Raw genomic sequence first — 15,814 nt, forward strand, 5'->3', positions numbered from 1 at the left:
TTAACGGATTAGGGGGGCCTGCAAGAGGGATAGAAGTGGGAGGAACACTAGGCAACAGTGATCACAACGTGATCAGATTCACATTAGAAAGGGGGTCACCCATAGTGGGGAGGACCGCAACGACTGCGCTCAACTTCAGGAAAGGGAACTATGTTGCTATGAGGAAAATGGTGGGGAGGAAGCTCAGGAACGGCTTTAGGATGGAGACTGTAGGGAGCGCCTGGACCCTTCTCAGGGACACACTGCAGGAAGCGCAAAAACTGTACATCCCCAGTTTCAGGAAAGGCCGCAAGAACAAGCGGTCAAAAGACCCGGTTTGGATGACACCTGAAGTAAAGAGGGCAATCAGTGACAAGAAAGTGTCCTTCCGGAAATGGAAGAGGGATCCAACGGAGGAAAATCACCAGGAGCACAGGAAATGCCAAAAGGAATGCCACCGAGAGGTTAGAAAAGCAAAAGGGAAATACGAGGAGGGGCTGGCCAGGGAGGCGAAAAACTTCAAGGCATTCTTCAGTTACGTAAAGGGGAAGCAACCAGTGAGAGAGGAGGTAGGGCCATTGGACGATGGGGATAGGAAGGGAGTGATTAAGGAGGATAAAGAGGTAGCTGAGAGGTTGAACACGTTCTTCTCGTCGGTCTTCACGAGCGAGGACACGTCCAATATACTGGACTCAGAGGAGCTCATGAGTGGGGAGCAGGCCAAACGATTGGGGCATATAGAGGTAAGTCGGGAGGATGTCCTCAAGCAGACTGACAGACTGAAAAGCGGCAAATCACCGGGACCGGATGGGATCCACCCAAGGGTTCTAAAGGAACTAAGTCAGGAAATAGCGGGCGCAATCCAGCATGTTTGCAACCTATCCTTGAAAACTGGACAGGTACCAGAGGACTGGAAACTGGCGAATGTCACACCTATCTTTAAGAAGGGATCGAGAGGTGACCCCGGGAACTACAGGCCGGTGAGCCTGACTTCAGTTATAGGGAAGATGGTGGAAGCAATGATCAAGGACAGCATTTGCGAGCATATCGAGAAAAATGGCCTACTGCGAACAAGCCAGCACGGATTCTGTAAGGGAAGGTCGTGCCTGACAAACCTTCTGTACTTCTTTGAGGGAATAAGCAGTCAGGTGGACAAAGGGGAACCCATAGACATCATTTACGTCGATTTTCAAAAGGCCTTTGACAAGGTGCCACATGAAAGGCTGCTTAGGAAGCTGTGGAACCACGGGGTGGGCGGGGATGTACACAGATGGATCAAGCACTGGCTGTCGGGTAGACTACAGAGGGTCGGAGTAAAGGGCCAATATTCTGACTGGCGGGGAGTCACGAGCGGTGTGCCACAGGGATCGGTGCTGGGGCCGCTACTCTTCAACATATTTATCAATGACCTGGAAACGGAGGCAAAGTGTGAGGTTATGAAATTTGCAGACGATACCAAACTCTGCGCCAGAGTTAGGACCAGGGAGGAGTGTGAGGAACTGCAAAGGGACCTTGATAAGCTGGAGGACTGGGCAAACAAATGGCAAATGCGCTTTAACGTGGATAAATGCAAGGTCATGCACATAGGGAAAAAGAACCCGTTGTTCGAGTATAAAATGGGGGGGGGGGGAGATTGCTGGAAGACACCGGACTTGAGAGAGACTTGGGTGTGCTAGTGGATCCATCCATGAAACCATCCGCACAGTGTGCAGCAGCCTCGAAGAAAGCCAACAGGATGCTGGGCATCATCAAGAGGGGCATATAAACCAGGACGCGGAAAGTCATCATGCCGCTGTATCGAGCGATGGTGCGCCCACGTCTGGAGTACTGCGTTCAATATTGGTCGCCGCACCTCAAGAAGGACATGGCAGTTCTTGAGAGAGTCCAAAGGAGGGCAACGAAACTGGTAAGAGGGCTGGAAAACTGCCCATATGCCGAGAGGCTGGATAAACTGGGGCTCTTCTCTCTGGAAAAGAGGAGGCTCAGGGGGGATATGATAGAGACCTTCAAAATACTTAGGGGCATAGAGAGGGTGGACAGGGACAGGTTCTTCAGACTAAAAGGGATGACAGGTACGAGGGGGCACTCAGAGAAACTGAAGGGAGATAGGTTCAAATCAAATGCAAGGAAGTTTTTCTTCACCCAAAGGACAAATGGACTGCGCTCCCGGAGGAAGTGATCCGGCAGAGTACAGTACAGGGATTCAAACAGGGATTGGACAGATTCCTGAGGGAAAAGGGGATCGTGGGGTACTGAGGGAGGTGCTGGGGTGTTGCATAAGTATAGACAGCTCACCAGGTCGTGCAGGTGCAAGGCCGGAGGGTTAGGACATTGATGGGAAGATGAACTTCGATGAGAAACCTAGGGGGCAAGGGGGCCCCTTCTGGTGATTAAGGCAGGTCATGACCTGTTGGGCCGCCGCGGGGGCAGACTGCTGGGCGGGATGGACCTCTGGTCTGACCCGGCAGAGGCACTGCTTATGTTCTTATGTTCATCACAGAGTGTTTGGGGAAGGTTAAGCCCAGAAGAGCAAAAAATAAAAATCCTTGTAGCACTCACTGGTACTTGTTAAAGTGACCCATCTGCCATTCCTTTTTTTGTTCATATCTTGCCCTGCCCTAGTGTAAGTGTGCAGTGAATATCCAATATGCTCCCACATTACCACTCAAAAGTCTTATTCATAGGTACTTTTCATTTACCGACATGAGTAAAAAAAAGTGTTCAGAAAACAACAGTGCTCAGTTATTTCAGAAAAGAGACGCCACAAACCAATGAAGGTGCATTGTCAACTGCTGATGTGGCAATTTCGGACAAAGACATTGCAGAGGCTGTTCCATCAGGGGAAATCTTTTCAGCACACACTCTGACAATTGATAAATCTAAGCACCGCTTATCCGGCATAAACATCAATGGTTTAAATATTTTGATTGGCTAATGGTCAAATAAAATGGTATGTGGTGCTCATTGTGCATGAAATATTCAAACAAACACCTCCCAAGGAGGGAGTTACCTTGGGTAAATGTGCCATGCACAAGAATTCAAAAAGAAAGCTTGCTGGACCATGAAAAAAGTAAAACACACATTGAGTCTTCTTCTGACCTTTTAGGAAAGCGTGTACTAGAGCAAACTGGAATCGGTCAAATTGAAAGATCTGTATCTATGTTAAATAACTTACAGAGAGATGACTTTGTGGGAGCTTTAAAATCCATGTATTGGTTGGCAAAACATACAACGTTGTTTGAAAAGCTGTTGGAATACTGTAAAGAAATGGGTTGTTCTTTTTTACAACATCTCAATGTTGGTAAAAATGCACATTACACCTCAGAAAGAATAATGCAAGAGCTGCTGGATGTCTTAGCATCAGAAATAAAGTCTAACATACTGAAAAGTATGCACGCTGAAAATTTTTTCAGTATTCTGTGTGATAAAACCACAGACATCTCAGTTGTAAAACAATTAATTATTTACATTAAATATGTTTGCCAAGTCACTAAACAGGTCAAAATTAGTTTTGTATCAACCCGCAATATGAGTGATGGCAAAGCGGAGACTATAACCAACACACTGAGTGAGACTATGGACATACTAGGCTTGAAAACTGCTAATCTAGTTGGACTAGGGTCAAATGGAGCTGCTGTTATGATTGGGAAACAGTAAGGTGTGGCAAAACTGCTTAAAGATAAAACATCTGGACTCTTGGTCAACTGCCACTGTAAACCATCGATTGGCCCTTGCAAGTGCCCAAGCAGCAGCTGCCATACCTTATTTAACAAAACTGAATGACATCTTAAGGCAGCTGTTCTATTTCTTCCAAAATTCTTCAGTTAGGATGGCTGATTTAACAGAAATGCAAAATATTCTGAACATTCCCCAGATTAAGCTGAAAATGGCCAGTGACACTAGATGGCTGTCTCATGCCTCTGCAGTACAGTCACTACAACAGTGCATGATGAGTGTCATAGCTGTGCTGGAAAGAGAGGCCACTGAATGAAATGACATCACAGCTGAAGGATTAAGCAGATGTATTAAAACGTACAATTTTGTTTCCTCTCTGATGATGCTTTCAGATGTATTACCTTTGTTGTCTAACATATCTAAGGCTTGGCAAAGGCAAGATGTCAATCTTACCAAAATTGAACCAATTTTGCTCGCCACAAAATTGTCCATCATGCAGTTGAAAGACACTCCTGGGAGATATTTTCAAAGCCTTCATCTTTGTCTGGCAGAAGAATGGTCAGATCTCTGCATTGTCTATACACAGAGTAATGTAATGGCATTCAAAATTGCAATATATGATAAATACCTAGAGACAGTTGTCAAGCATCTAGATGCAAGATTCCCTGACATGCCAGTTATTTCCAGCTTTTCAAAAGTTTTCAATGCAGAAACTCACGATTAAAGTGAGTCTGCTGAAATTCTTTTTGCTCATTACTCCAAAAATGGTAGCCCTCCAATTTTAAAATATGAAAGTAGCAGGCAAGAATGGACAGTTGCATCAAAAATGATCAGAAGTCAATCATACAAAGTCTTCAGTCCAAAACAAATTTTACTAAAAATGGCAACGACATCAGAGCTCAAAGAGTCATTTCCAAATTTAGCCAAATTAGCTCATATTGGGCTAGTGATCCCAGTGAGCACAGCTGAATGTGAAAGGAGGTTTTCTGCCCTTAAAAGGATCAAGTCATGTTTGAGAAATCGTATGAATCAAAGCACACTAAATAATCTCATGCTGATCTCCTTGGAGGGCCCAGATCCTGAGGACTTTGATTATTGGAAAGCTGCAGACAACTGGGCCTCTAGGAAAAAAAGAATAAATATTTAACTGAAGACACCTTCTGCATATGCAAGTTGGCTTTGAAGGTAAAATTATGTCCTTACCTGATAATTTTCTTTCCTTTAGTCACAGCAGATGAATCCAGAGACTAGTGTGATGTATCAAAGCAGTCGAAACGTAGGAAGGGAAATAAAGAAGCGAACGGGAAATCCCTCGCCCCCAAATCCTACCCTGTAGCACGCGTCCAAGGAGATTCTACATTCCAGAGAGTATGCTACCTACTATCATACAGAGACTATCCTCCCTAGCTTATGTGAGCAGGAGCCATCCTTGCCTGAGAGCACCATGCTGTGGAAAACACAGCTACATCCCACGAATAGAATGAGTGCAAAGCAGCCTCCCATCATAACCGACAGGCCCCAAATATCCTCCTGTGGAATGGAACCATCATGCCTGACAATGGTCCTTAGCTGATGTCAAAGCCCATGAACACCACCGCAGACCAGACCTTTTCCTCGCAAGGGTCTAGGGCATCAAGCCTGGAAACGGGACAAGGAAAGCCTCCTCTTCTAACTGAAGGCCTCTGAAACATAAATCTATAGGACTCCCTCAGGAAGCAAATTGTTGACCAAAGTCAAGAAGAATGCCAGAGGAGAGACAATACAACAAAACTGTACCTGGGCCCCAAAGTGACAAGTGCCTTTCCCAGAGCCCCCAAATAGATACAGCAACAACATCAGACACTGAGATATCTGATCAAACTTTTAGCCCACTCCTCCACATAAATGACCCAGAAGGAGTGGAAAGAAAAAAACTCTGATCCAGAGAGAAAGAGCTGCAGCTAGCCCACAACTAGCCTAGCCCCAGCTGTCAGCCGGCCGGAATTAATCAAGGTACACTAGGCTGCCAGTGAAATGGCGCCCCATCCAAGGCCAACCTCAGCTAGGGCCTGCTGAATAGTGAGGGCAAAGGAATCACTGCCGGAGGTGGTATCCCTCCTCCAAGAGGAGAAAGACTGACCATGGTGACACCGGCAACTGCAGTGACACCCCGTCTTTCATGGCGGGAGGGAAGGGCCTTGGCCGACTGCCCTAAGGGCCTGTTGCTGCCCGCGCGCGACTATGGCTGAAGCAGCCTCGGTTGTCCTACGTGACAAAGTAGTAACAAACTCTTCCCACCGGCGCCTCTCCAAAGAGAATGGAGACTTCTGTAGCCCCGCGCCCACAGAATGAGTGAGCTTATGGAATTTAGGTAGCCAGGTCTTCAAGGGGGAGGGGGGAAGGGACCTGAGAGCCCAGGTGTTGCCCCCTCAAAATGGCACTGTACAGCCCCCATCCCGCAGCTCAACTGAGGCCTGAGCCGCAGGAACCTTTCTCCCCTGAGGCCTAAAGCCGCAGGAACCTTTCTCCCCCACTGAGTCCTAAAGCCACAGGAACATTTCTCCTCCACTGAGGCCTAAAAACACAGGAACATTTCTCCTCCACTGAGGCCTAAGCCACAGGAATATTTTTCTTCTGTGGCCTAAAGACACGGGAACATTTCTCCTCCACTGAGACCTAAAGACACGGGAACATTTCTCCTCCACTGAGGCCTAAAGCCACGGGAACATTTCTCCTCCACTGAGGCCTAAAGCCACGGGAACATTTCTCCTCCACTGAGGCCTAAAGCCACAGGAACATTTCTCCTCCACTGAGGCCTAAAGCCACAGGAACATTTCTTCTCCACTGAGGCCTAAAGCCACAGGAACATTTCTCCTCCACTGAGGCCTAAAGCCACAGGAACATTTCTTCTCCACTGAGGCCTAAAGCCACAGGAGCATCTCTCCTCTGAGGCCTAAGCCACAGAAATATATTTCGAAATCCACTGTAGAATCCAGGAGCTGTGAGGAACCCCTGTAATCCAGAAGGCACCACATCTAGTAGAGTAAGGGACCTGGGAGATTTCCAGGTGTTACCTTGAAGAGGGTGAGGTAGGGATGCTGGGAGGGCCCAGGTGTACCTCCAAAGCTGAAACTTGATGGATGTAATCCTACTAGTTTCTGGATTCATCAGCTGTTGATGTCGAGGAATATTTTTTTCTTTTTCTTCATTAGGTTTCCCATATTTTTTTTTCATTGTTTTCACTTTTCTTCCTGACAGCGACAATACTTGTGATGCTTGGTTTATGTCATAACAATTATTATTTAAAATTTTTGTTAGGATTGCAGGATCCTGAATTGGATACTTTTTAAATTTAATAAAAATATTCTGGCACAAGTGTTGAACCTTAAAAAGGTTGGAAAATAATTTAATTTTCCCCACCACCAAATTTCCCCATCCCACCCCACCCGGCCACTTTTTCATGCCACCCGGCTGGAAAAAATTTCTGGGGAGAACACTGAAAAGGTATATGTGGGAGAGGAGTTTAGGGGGACCTTCGGTGGCAGGAGGGAGTGGGCATCCCTTGTGCCTTTTTTTCAGAGAGGGAGAGTGGGGGATGTTTGGGGGGTGTCTGGCTTGGTGGGCCTTTGGTGACAGGAGGGAATGGGCATCCCTCCTGCCATTTCACTGCCGGAGGGGGGTGGGTATCCTTCCTGTCATTTTTGTCTTGGGAGGGGAGGAGGGCAATTTTCGCTAGCGCCTATTAAAAAAAAAAAAAGAAATGGGAAAAGAAAAAGGTTTCCTGCCATGCTGTTCGGGCTTTCCCTGCTGGCTCTGTGCATGTGTGAAAGTTGCTCTTACAGCGATCCATCAGATTGGAGAGTCAGGGATTACGGGGAACATCTGCGTGAATCATTCGCTTGCAAACTTTTTAGTGCATCAATAGCTCTTTCTGAATTGGACAAAAAAATCAGATCGGTTCAGACCCACACAGTCTTACCAATATTCTCTCATTGCATCTAGGCCCTGATGGGCTCACAATCTGACTCGTGTGTGTTCTTTTTAGCTCAGCGCACCTAATCCAGCCTTGTTTAATATTCTGTACAATTTGTGAAAATTTAATGCTCAGTATGTGGTGATGCCCCAAAAAAGCAAATAATTTAGGAATTGGGAAAGCAATAGAGAGTAATTCGAAGAATATCATAATGTCTCTTCTGTATTGTTCCATGGTGAGGCTGTATCTTGAGTATTGTAGTCAATTCTGATCATCAAAAAGATATACTGGTATTGTAAATGGTACAGAGAATGTTGATCAAAATGGTTAAGAGGATGGAAGGACTTTCACATGAGGATAGGCTAACGAAATTAGGACTTGGAGAAGAAAAGAGCTGAGGGAAAGATATGACGGAGATCTATAAAATCCTGAATGGAGTAGATCAGGTAAGTATGAAGTATGAAGACTAGGGGACACTTCATGAAGTAACATAGTAGCACATTTTAAACAAATAGGAGAAAATGTCTTTTCGCTCAACATATAGTTAAGCTTTGGGATTCATTGCTGGAACAAGTAATAAGAGCAGTTAATGTAGCTGGGTATATACAAGTTTGAATAAATACTGGTACTACATATGGGAGTTGCTGCTTCTTAACCTTGGGATTAAGTAGCATGGAATCTTGCTACTTTTGGGACTCTGGGACTTGTAACCTGGCTGGGCCACTTTTGGAAACACAATACTGGGCAACTCTTTTGTTCTTATGTTAAGATCTGACAGGTCATAGCAGGGAAATCCCCAGGTTATGAACGTCCGACATACGTAAGACTCGTTCACCCAAACGCAGTTGTGGCTCTATTTGACATCATTTTTTATGCACTTCAGAGGAGAGTGGCGGGCAGTGCGAGCAGCAGTAATGGAGAAAGAAGGCGGCAGTAAAGGAGAAGGAAGGCAGGGTCTGGCACACAGGCAAGCAGAGGGCATAGAGGCACGCGACACTGGTAGAGAAGAAGGAACATTAGAATAGCCTTATCTGGTCAGATCAATGATCCATCAAGCCCAGAAGCCTGTTCTCATGGTGGCCAATCTAGGTCACTAGTACCTGGCCAAAACCCAAGGAAGGCTGGACTGGGTCTGGCACACAGACGGCCAGCAGAGACAGAGGCACATGGAGTTGGTGGAGGAGAAGGAAGACTGGGCCGAGCCTTACACCGGCATTTGAGTTAGCCTGTTGGAAAAAAGGTGGATGACCTGTATTCTCTCTTGGGTGGGCATTTGGAAAGTTGTAAAAGTTTGTATGACCAAAGTGATCTATAGGTATAGAGGACATCAGAATGTTCAGTACTGTACACCAAGGGCTGATCTGCACCTCCATTGCTTGTAAAGGACATGGGAGACCTCTCCTCTTTGTAATGGAGATGTCACAGGTATGCCTGGACTATTGGTTTTTTCAGATTTTTTTTCCTGTAGAAGCTTTATAGCTAATATTTTATATTTATGGTTTTTGTTTTTAGACATTATGGGTGTTTGCATGCTTACTGCATCAGGAGGTCTCTAACTAGATTTGTGGCCCATAAATATTTTAGATTGTCTAAATGTACTGTATCTGAAGCCATCTCTCCATCTTCATCATCATCCAACTAATGTTACGTCATGCACGGCTCTTCCAGTATGCAAATCGACGATGAACAAAAGAAAAGATAAGGAGGTTTACTTTTATTTAAACTATTTTAGGGACTGGTTCTGTAATGTTTTTACAGACTGTATACTGTAGAAGAGATCACTGTATAATGTAGAAAATATAAATACACACAGATTTTCACATGATCCGAGTTACATACAAATCCGACTTAAGAACAGTTTTAAACACAGAACTTGTTCTTAACCTGAGGACTTCCTGTACAGGTACACCACTGATATTCTGACCCCTTCCCCCCTCCCAAAGTTCCAAATCTTAACTGAAATAATGGTGTTCACCTTTAGAACATGCTCTAATCCCGGCACCTGTCCTTGTTTCCCCCTCCCCCCATGCCTTTTTAAATCTTTGCTGGCAGCAAGCAGCATCTGCAACCTGCTGTTCGCGTTGGTCTCGGCTGTCCTTGTAACGGCAGTTCCTGGTCCCAGGACCAGGAAGTCACATCAGAGGGAGAGCTGAGGTCGATGTGAGCTGCAGGTTGCAGATGTTACTTGACACTGGATTAAAGGAGATGCCAGACCATCCATTGCTGGAAAATCATTACCTGTATTTGCCTCTTAGGCTCAACAACAACAACAAAAAAGGTTTATATAGGATAAAATATAATCTAGATGTTAAGGGGTTGTTTTTTTTTTTTTTTTATGTGGTTAAGTGTATCATTACTCAATATTAATTGTTCAAGATCTTCTTTGTAATTATAAGTGCTTTCATGTTATCAGAAGAAATGTTCTAGTACTTTGTGAATTCCTTTTCTTCTCATATGTATTTTAACAGAACATCTGTCCAGTTGGGACTTGTGATGCTTGCTGTCATAATGCTTTCCCACAGTCGCCAGAAGCTATCTATGCGTACATCCCTCTGGCATAGCAAGAGTTTATTAATGTCCCCAAGAGATAGCAGCAGCAGCAGCAACTTTTGTCACCAGAGAATCAAATAACTTTCATGGTGGTGGTTTTCAGCTGCATTTGGCCTTCTTACTCGTACTTTGTTTTGGTTTTCAAGGTTCATCAGATTGCTTCAACTTGCAGAACTGGGACTTGGTAGGTGTTCATCTACCCTCCTTTAAGAATCAAAACCAGTTTTTTCCCCTTGGTCTAGTGATTTCAGCCAGTATCCTTGTGCTTTCCTAGGACATATGCTGTGTGTGTTCTTCTCAGCTCAGAGAACCTAATCCAGCCTTGTTTAATATTCTGTACAAAAAGGTATATTATGGACCATGGGCAAAAGAACTACTTTTTAATTGAAGTGGCCAAACATAACAAACTCCATCTCTGTACCAAACTGTTTAGTTGTTGATGTTGTATTGTGAAAAATATTGGTCAGGATATTGCCCCAATGTCTCACTCCATTCTGCTGTCTATAATATGAACCTCTGTTATTGAATGGAACTTAGGGGAAGAGGAAACAGTGAGAGGGGAGTAATAGCAATGAGATGAAAAGAATATTAAGCATAATAGAGAAAAGAAACCAAATATAAATTGCTATTCTGCTAGGACTGCCTCACATATTTGGAAGCTGTCAATGCGCTGTCCATTGGCACAAACTTCCAACTCGGCCATGTTTTGAATTTTGTTGCCTGCTGCAGCTGGAAGCTCTGGTATGGTTTTATCAAAGTTCTCCATTCTGAGTTCATATTCTCCTTTGGTGTTTTGGACAAGTGTAGATGTGAAACGGTGATTTGATACAATCTCAGTTGGTAGGTAGGATGTCCTCCGTTGACAAGTTTCCCCTGAACCCTCCTGCGTTGCTGAGAGGAAGATCACAAGCTCAAAATATGAGAGTTCTTCTGGCTGAAGTAGAGGAACCAAGGGACTAGACTGGGTAATAACATGGTAGTAGGTCAAAGGGAATGTGAAGAAAGGACATTCCCCTGAGATGATGTTGTCTAACTGGAAGTCAACACTGGTATGATGAAGCTGGTCATTGTCTTGCTCCTCATAAAGTATTGCTGTGACTTTGACCCCTGTTAGAGGACTGGTACGAGTATTAGCAACCTGGAACATGAGACATGGTTTGCTTTCTTTATGTGCAACAACTGCTGTGTCTGTGAAACGGATGGAGTAGGCTCGGTTCTTTGGACGAGAAATCTTTGCCACAAAGACACCTAGGAGATAGGAATGGGGGAATTGAGTTAAATGATTGGTCTGATTTACAGAAAGAAAATGTCATGGCAATTGCTTATCTGGAAATCATAGGTGAAGCTGTTGTATGGCATGCAAAAATTTTAATCAGGGATAAGGCTGAGAACATTCTGAAAAGAGGGCATAAAAAATTTGGGCCAGTTCTATAAGTGGTCGCCTCCTTTAGATGTGCTGAAGTCAGGAAGTGCTAATTTTGTAACAGCAACTAGGTTCTCAGATTTTGACATAGAATACTGTAAGTCAGCATCAGCTCACCTAAAATTTACACGTTCGCAGTTAACACCAGCCATAGAGCTAGCATAACTGGGTGTATACATGCCAAAAGGGCGCATATAACTGGAAACCACACCCATGTCTCACCACACTCCACCTACATGTATGCTGCCTTGCACTTTCCATTGTACCACTTATACATATCCTTAGGGCACTTGAGTGTTTTAAGTGGCAATTTTTACTAACTGCAGCTTGTCATCCCACTTTATATTATACTGATAAGTAGAAAAATAATTTCTACTACGCTATCCTTATAGTTAAATTACTACTCGAGGGCTGGTGTAGCATTGGTAATTAAATTTATTTTATTGAAGCACTTACATTTAAGAATTAACACTTTACTAGTTCTTATGTATGAAGAAATAAACATTGTGGCCTGGATTCTGTAACTGGTGCTGATTTTTTAGGTGCCCAAACTCAGTAAAAAAAAAAAAAAAAAAAGCTGTTGAAATGTTTTTAACTAAGTTTCAAGGCGCCTACCAGCACCTAAAATATTGGCGCCGGAATCATGCCTCTGTAGGCATTTTAGGCCACCTATTGCCACTGTGGGCATGGCTAATGCCGGAAGTGGCTTTAGGCAGCCTAAAGCGCCTATGGAGGCATGATTCATATCATAGGTAGTCACTGGCAATTTATTATCTATATAAATTGCCGCCTATATATCTGCCACCTACCTTTGCCAGAGGCACAATTCTGTACCTAGCACCGTCGCGTGTTTGACTCGCGATCGGCGGCCACTTTTAAGGTGGCCCCTACAACTGCACCAGTTACAGATTCCAGGCCTGTGTGCATACATAAATACCATGGTGAACCAGATATCTATCAAATAAATCTTTCATGTATAGATTCGGTGACGGGATAATCGTGCGCCAGACACCAGCGCGCCGACAATCCACCGCTGACAATTCAGCACAAGAAAGAAGCGCGCCGCCGAGAGCCGCCAAAAAACATTATTTATAAAGAGCTCCGACGGGTGGGGAATCCCCCCACTTTAATGCATAGTGTTCGTTCTGCCATTGGGGGTGTGTGGGGGGTGCAACCCCCCACATTATAGAGAAGATGGAACTTTTCCTGAAAAAAATCGGAAAAGTTCCGTTTTCTCTACAATGTGGAGGGTTGCACCCCCCCCCCCCCACGGCAGCGCGAACACTATGCATTAAAATGAGGGGATTCCCCCCCACCCCCCGTCGGAGCTCTTTATAAATAATGTTTTTTGGTGGTTTTCGGCGGCGCACTTCTTTCTTGCGCTGAATTGTCAGCGCTGGTGTCTTGCGCGCCACTGTCTATGAACCATAGATTCAGATAGTATCAGGAATACAACTAAAACATCAAAAATGTATATAGTGTTACACAATAAGAGATGCAGCAGGAAAATTGATAGCCCTTATAATTACTGGTAAGATGAGGAATTTAGTGAGGTGCATCATGTCTGAAGACAGGCAGCTGCATCCTATTAGAATCTGTAGGTTATTAAGAAACATTAATCTTCATAACTTTATAATGGATGGTCCTGTGTGGAATAATTATAACTAGTATGCTGTTATGAATATCTGAAGCATTCACACTGCTAAAGGGTTCTGAACCTAATGATGAATGGAATCCTAGCACTGTAATATACCAGTATTGCACTAAAGTGAAGATCTGTTTCTTCCCGTATCCAGAAAATTACTTAAAATCTGCAGAGTGAACTGTGACTTCTACTTTTATTTAAAATGGATATATTGCTATATACCGTATTTTTTGCTCCATAAGACGCACCTGACCATAAGACACACCCTAGATTTAGAGGAGGAGAACAAGAAAAAAAACATTGTGAACCAAATTCTACCTTCCAGGCTCTGCACCCAACCCCACACTCCTTGCCAAGCTCTGTATCCTGTCCCCCCCTCCCTGCCAGGCTCTGTACCCTGTCCCCCCTCTGGTGGTCTAGTGGTAGGCCAGGACACAGGGCAGATAGGGGCAGGCAGGTAGGGACAGGGCACGCAGGCAGGCCTCCCCTCCCAGTATCTCACCCCCAGGCAGGCAGGCAGGCAGTCCTCCCCCCTCCCAGGCACGCAGGCAGGCCTCCCCTCCCAGTATCTCACCCCCAGGCAGGCAATAAGGCAGGCCTCCCCCCTCCCAGACAGCCCTCCCAGGCAGGCAGGCCTCCCCCCTCCCAGGCAGCCCCCCCAGGCAGGCAGGCTTCCCCCCTCCCAGGCAGCCAAGAAGGCAGACTTTCCCCCACACCCAGGCAGGCAAGCCTCCCCCTCCCTGGCAGCCCCCCCAGGTAGGCAGGCAGGCCTCCCACCTCCCTGGCAGCCCCCCCCAGGCAAGCAAGCCCCCTTTTTTGGGGTGTAAAAAGTGCATCTTATGGAGCAAAAAATACGGTAACTATAAATGATGTAGTCTTGATAATCTGACATAACAGGACCGATCTATTGTCAGATAAGTGAAAAATTGGATGATCCAAGACACTGCACTCTCTTCAGAGATTATCCACCAGTTTTCACATAGCATGAGGCAAGAGTACTTGAGAGAATGCTGGTGGGCAATCTCTTCAGCTGGTCATACACTGAGGGGGATGAGGGGAGTGTAGACTTCTGATACACCCCCCCACCACCTTCATATTCAGCTATGGTTCTGCTGGTTAGTGGTGAGGAACTTAAGAGAGAGTCTGGGAGCAGGAGATCTATATATTTTTGGGAGGGTGGGTGGAATAGGAAACACTTTGGGGGGGAGGGCTGAGAGGGAGAGTGGGCAGAGCACAGTGAACTCACCATTGGATAACCAAAGGTTTAAAATACGACCCACTAAAGGTGATGGTAAGCTTGTAAAAAAATAAATATAAGTAAAATTTTATCAAGCCCCCCCCCTTCCCCCAGCCTTAGGTTTAAATGCTACATCTGATTTGAGCTCCTCATCCACACCAAGGGAATAATAGTTCATGTTCTTACCTGTAATGAAAGCCTCCAACATTAATCCCACGAGCATGTGCACAGCAAGAAGGGCGATGGCAGTGGGACAGTCGGCACTGGGAAACATGGTACCATAGCCAATAGTGAGTTGTGTCTCCAGTGAGAAGGAGAAAGCAGCTGTGAAACTGTTTATGTACTTCACACATATGGTATGGTTGTCTGGTGGGGCATCGTGATCCAGCTCCAAATCCCCATTTATCTCTGCTAACAAGTACCAGAGGACAGCAAAGAATAGCCAGTGTGTAAGGAAGGCAGCAGAGAAGATGAGCATCATCCATCGCCAGCGTATGTCTAATAAAACACCCCAGATATCTCGCAGACATAGTAAACCCTTGCTTTGGGTGTTGGTCATACGAAGTGTACTGTGACCATCCTTGGTGACCAGTCTCTTGCGCCTTGTAGACAAGAGAGGGAAGGCAGTGGCTTTGTTGCTAGTGCCATCCATTCTGTATGCTGGAAAAGAAATTCAACCATTACAATTGCTTATGTGTAGATCCTTTCTGTAGATTGTGTACATAAGCCTATATATTTTCCCCAGTAGATGAAACTTTTTTTAACTAGAATTTATCTTCATTACTGCTAGAAGTAGAAGGCAATATGTTTATACCTTCCCATGGTCCTCCCCCTTCCCCTATCTGCTCCCAACCTGGGATATATCACGCAGAAATAAATTACCAGCCAGGAATGTAACATGAAACAAAATAAATTTCTGTGTAGCAAGTTCGGCCAGCACCATCTGCAGTAGCATACGTAGCTATTTCTTTTTATCCTCGGTGTCGCTTGATGCCACTTTCTGCTTAGTTGTTTGGGTTTTTTTCCGCTCCTTTGCAGATTCTGATAGGGAACGAGCTCTGTAGTGTTCTGGTTGTTAGATGTTATAGCACAGCAGTCCTTTCAGTTGTAAGAGAAGATAGGATTCTTGAATAGATGTGAGGAGGTTGAGTCAGCACAGAACATTTTTGTGTGTGTTTTGTTTTGCTATCTCTTCCTCCTGCTGTACTGTTTGTACTTGTGTGGAAGTGACAGCATGATTTCGCTGCTTGCTTTTGTCATTTGAGCAGCAGCTGCAGTGAGGGATGGTTTTGACTCTGGTGACCTGGCTTTTGGGATTTCTGCTTAGTCTTGTTCTATGGTTCAAACTTCTTT

The 15,814-nt window shown here is 45.0% G+C and overlaps 2 protein-coding genes across 5 annotated transcripts in view; one reads left to right on the plus strand and one right to left on the minus strand.

The window, feature by feature from the left end:
- The window catches only part of GIGYF2 (GRB10 interacting GYF protein 2), a 674,098-nt gene that overhangs the window by 232,985 nt on the left and 425,299 nt on the right, over positions 1 to 15,814 (plus strand). The window lies entirely within an intron of this gene.
- On the minus strand, positions 9,632 to 15,571 carry KCNJ13 (potassium inwardly rectifying channel subfamily J member 13). The gene is made up of 3 exons (XM_033959538.1): positions 15,344 to 15,571; positions 14,648 to 15,121; positions 9,632 to 11,404 (listed from the first exon to the last, which is right to left on the minus strand). The coding sequence occupies exons 1-3, from the start codon at positions 15,414 to 15,416 to the stop codon at positions 10,782 to 10,784; spliced, it is 1,170 nt and encodes a 389-aa protein (XP_033815429.1). The 5' UTR covers positions 15,417 to 15,571; the 3' UTR covers positions 9,632 to 10,781.

Source organism: Geotrypetes seraphini, chromosome 9 (assembly GCF_902459505.1).
Source record: "Geotrypetes seraphini chromosome 9, aGeoSer1.1, whole genome shotgun sequence".
Lineage (NCBI taxonomy): Eukaryota > Metazoa > Chordata > Amphibia > Gymnophiona > Dermophiidae > Geotrypetes > Geotrypetes seraphini.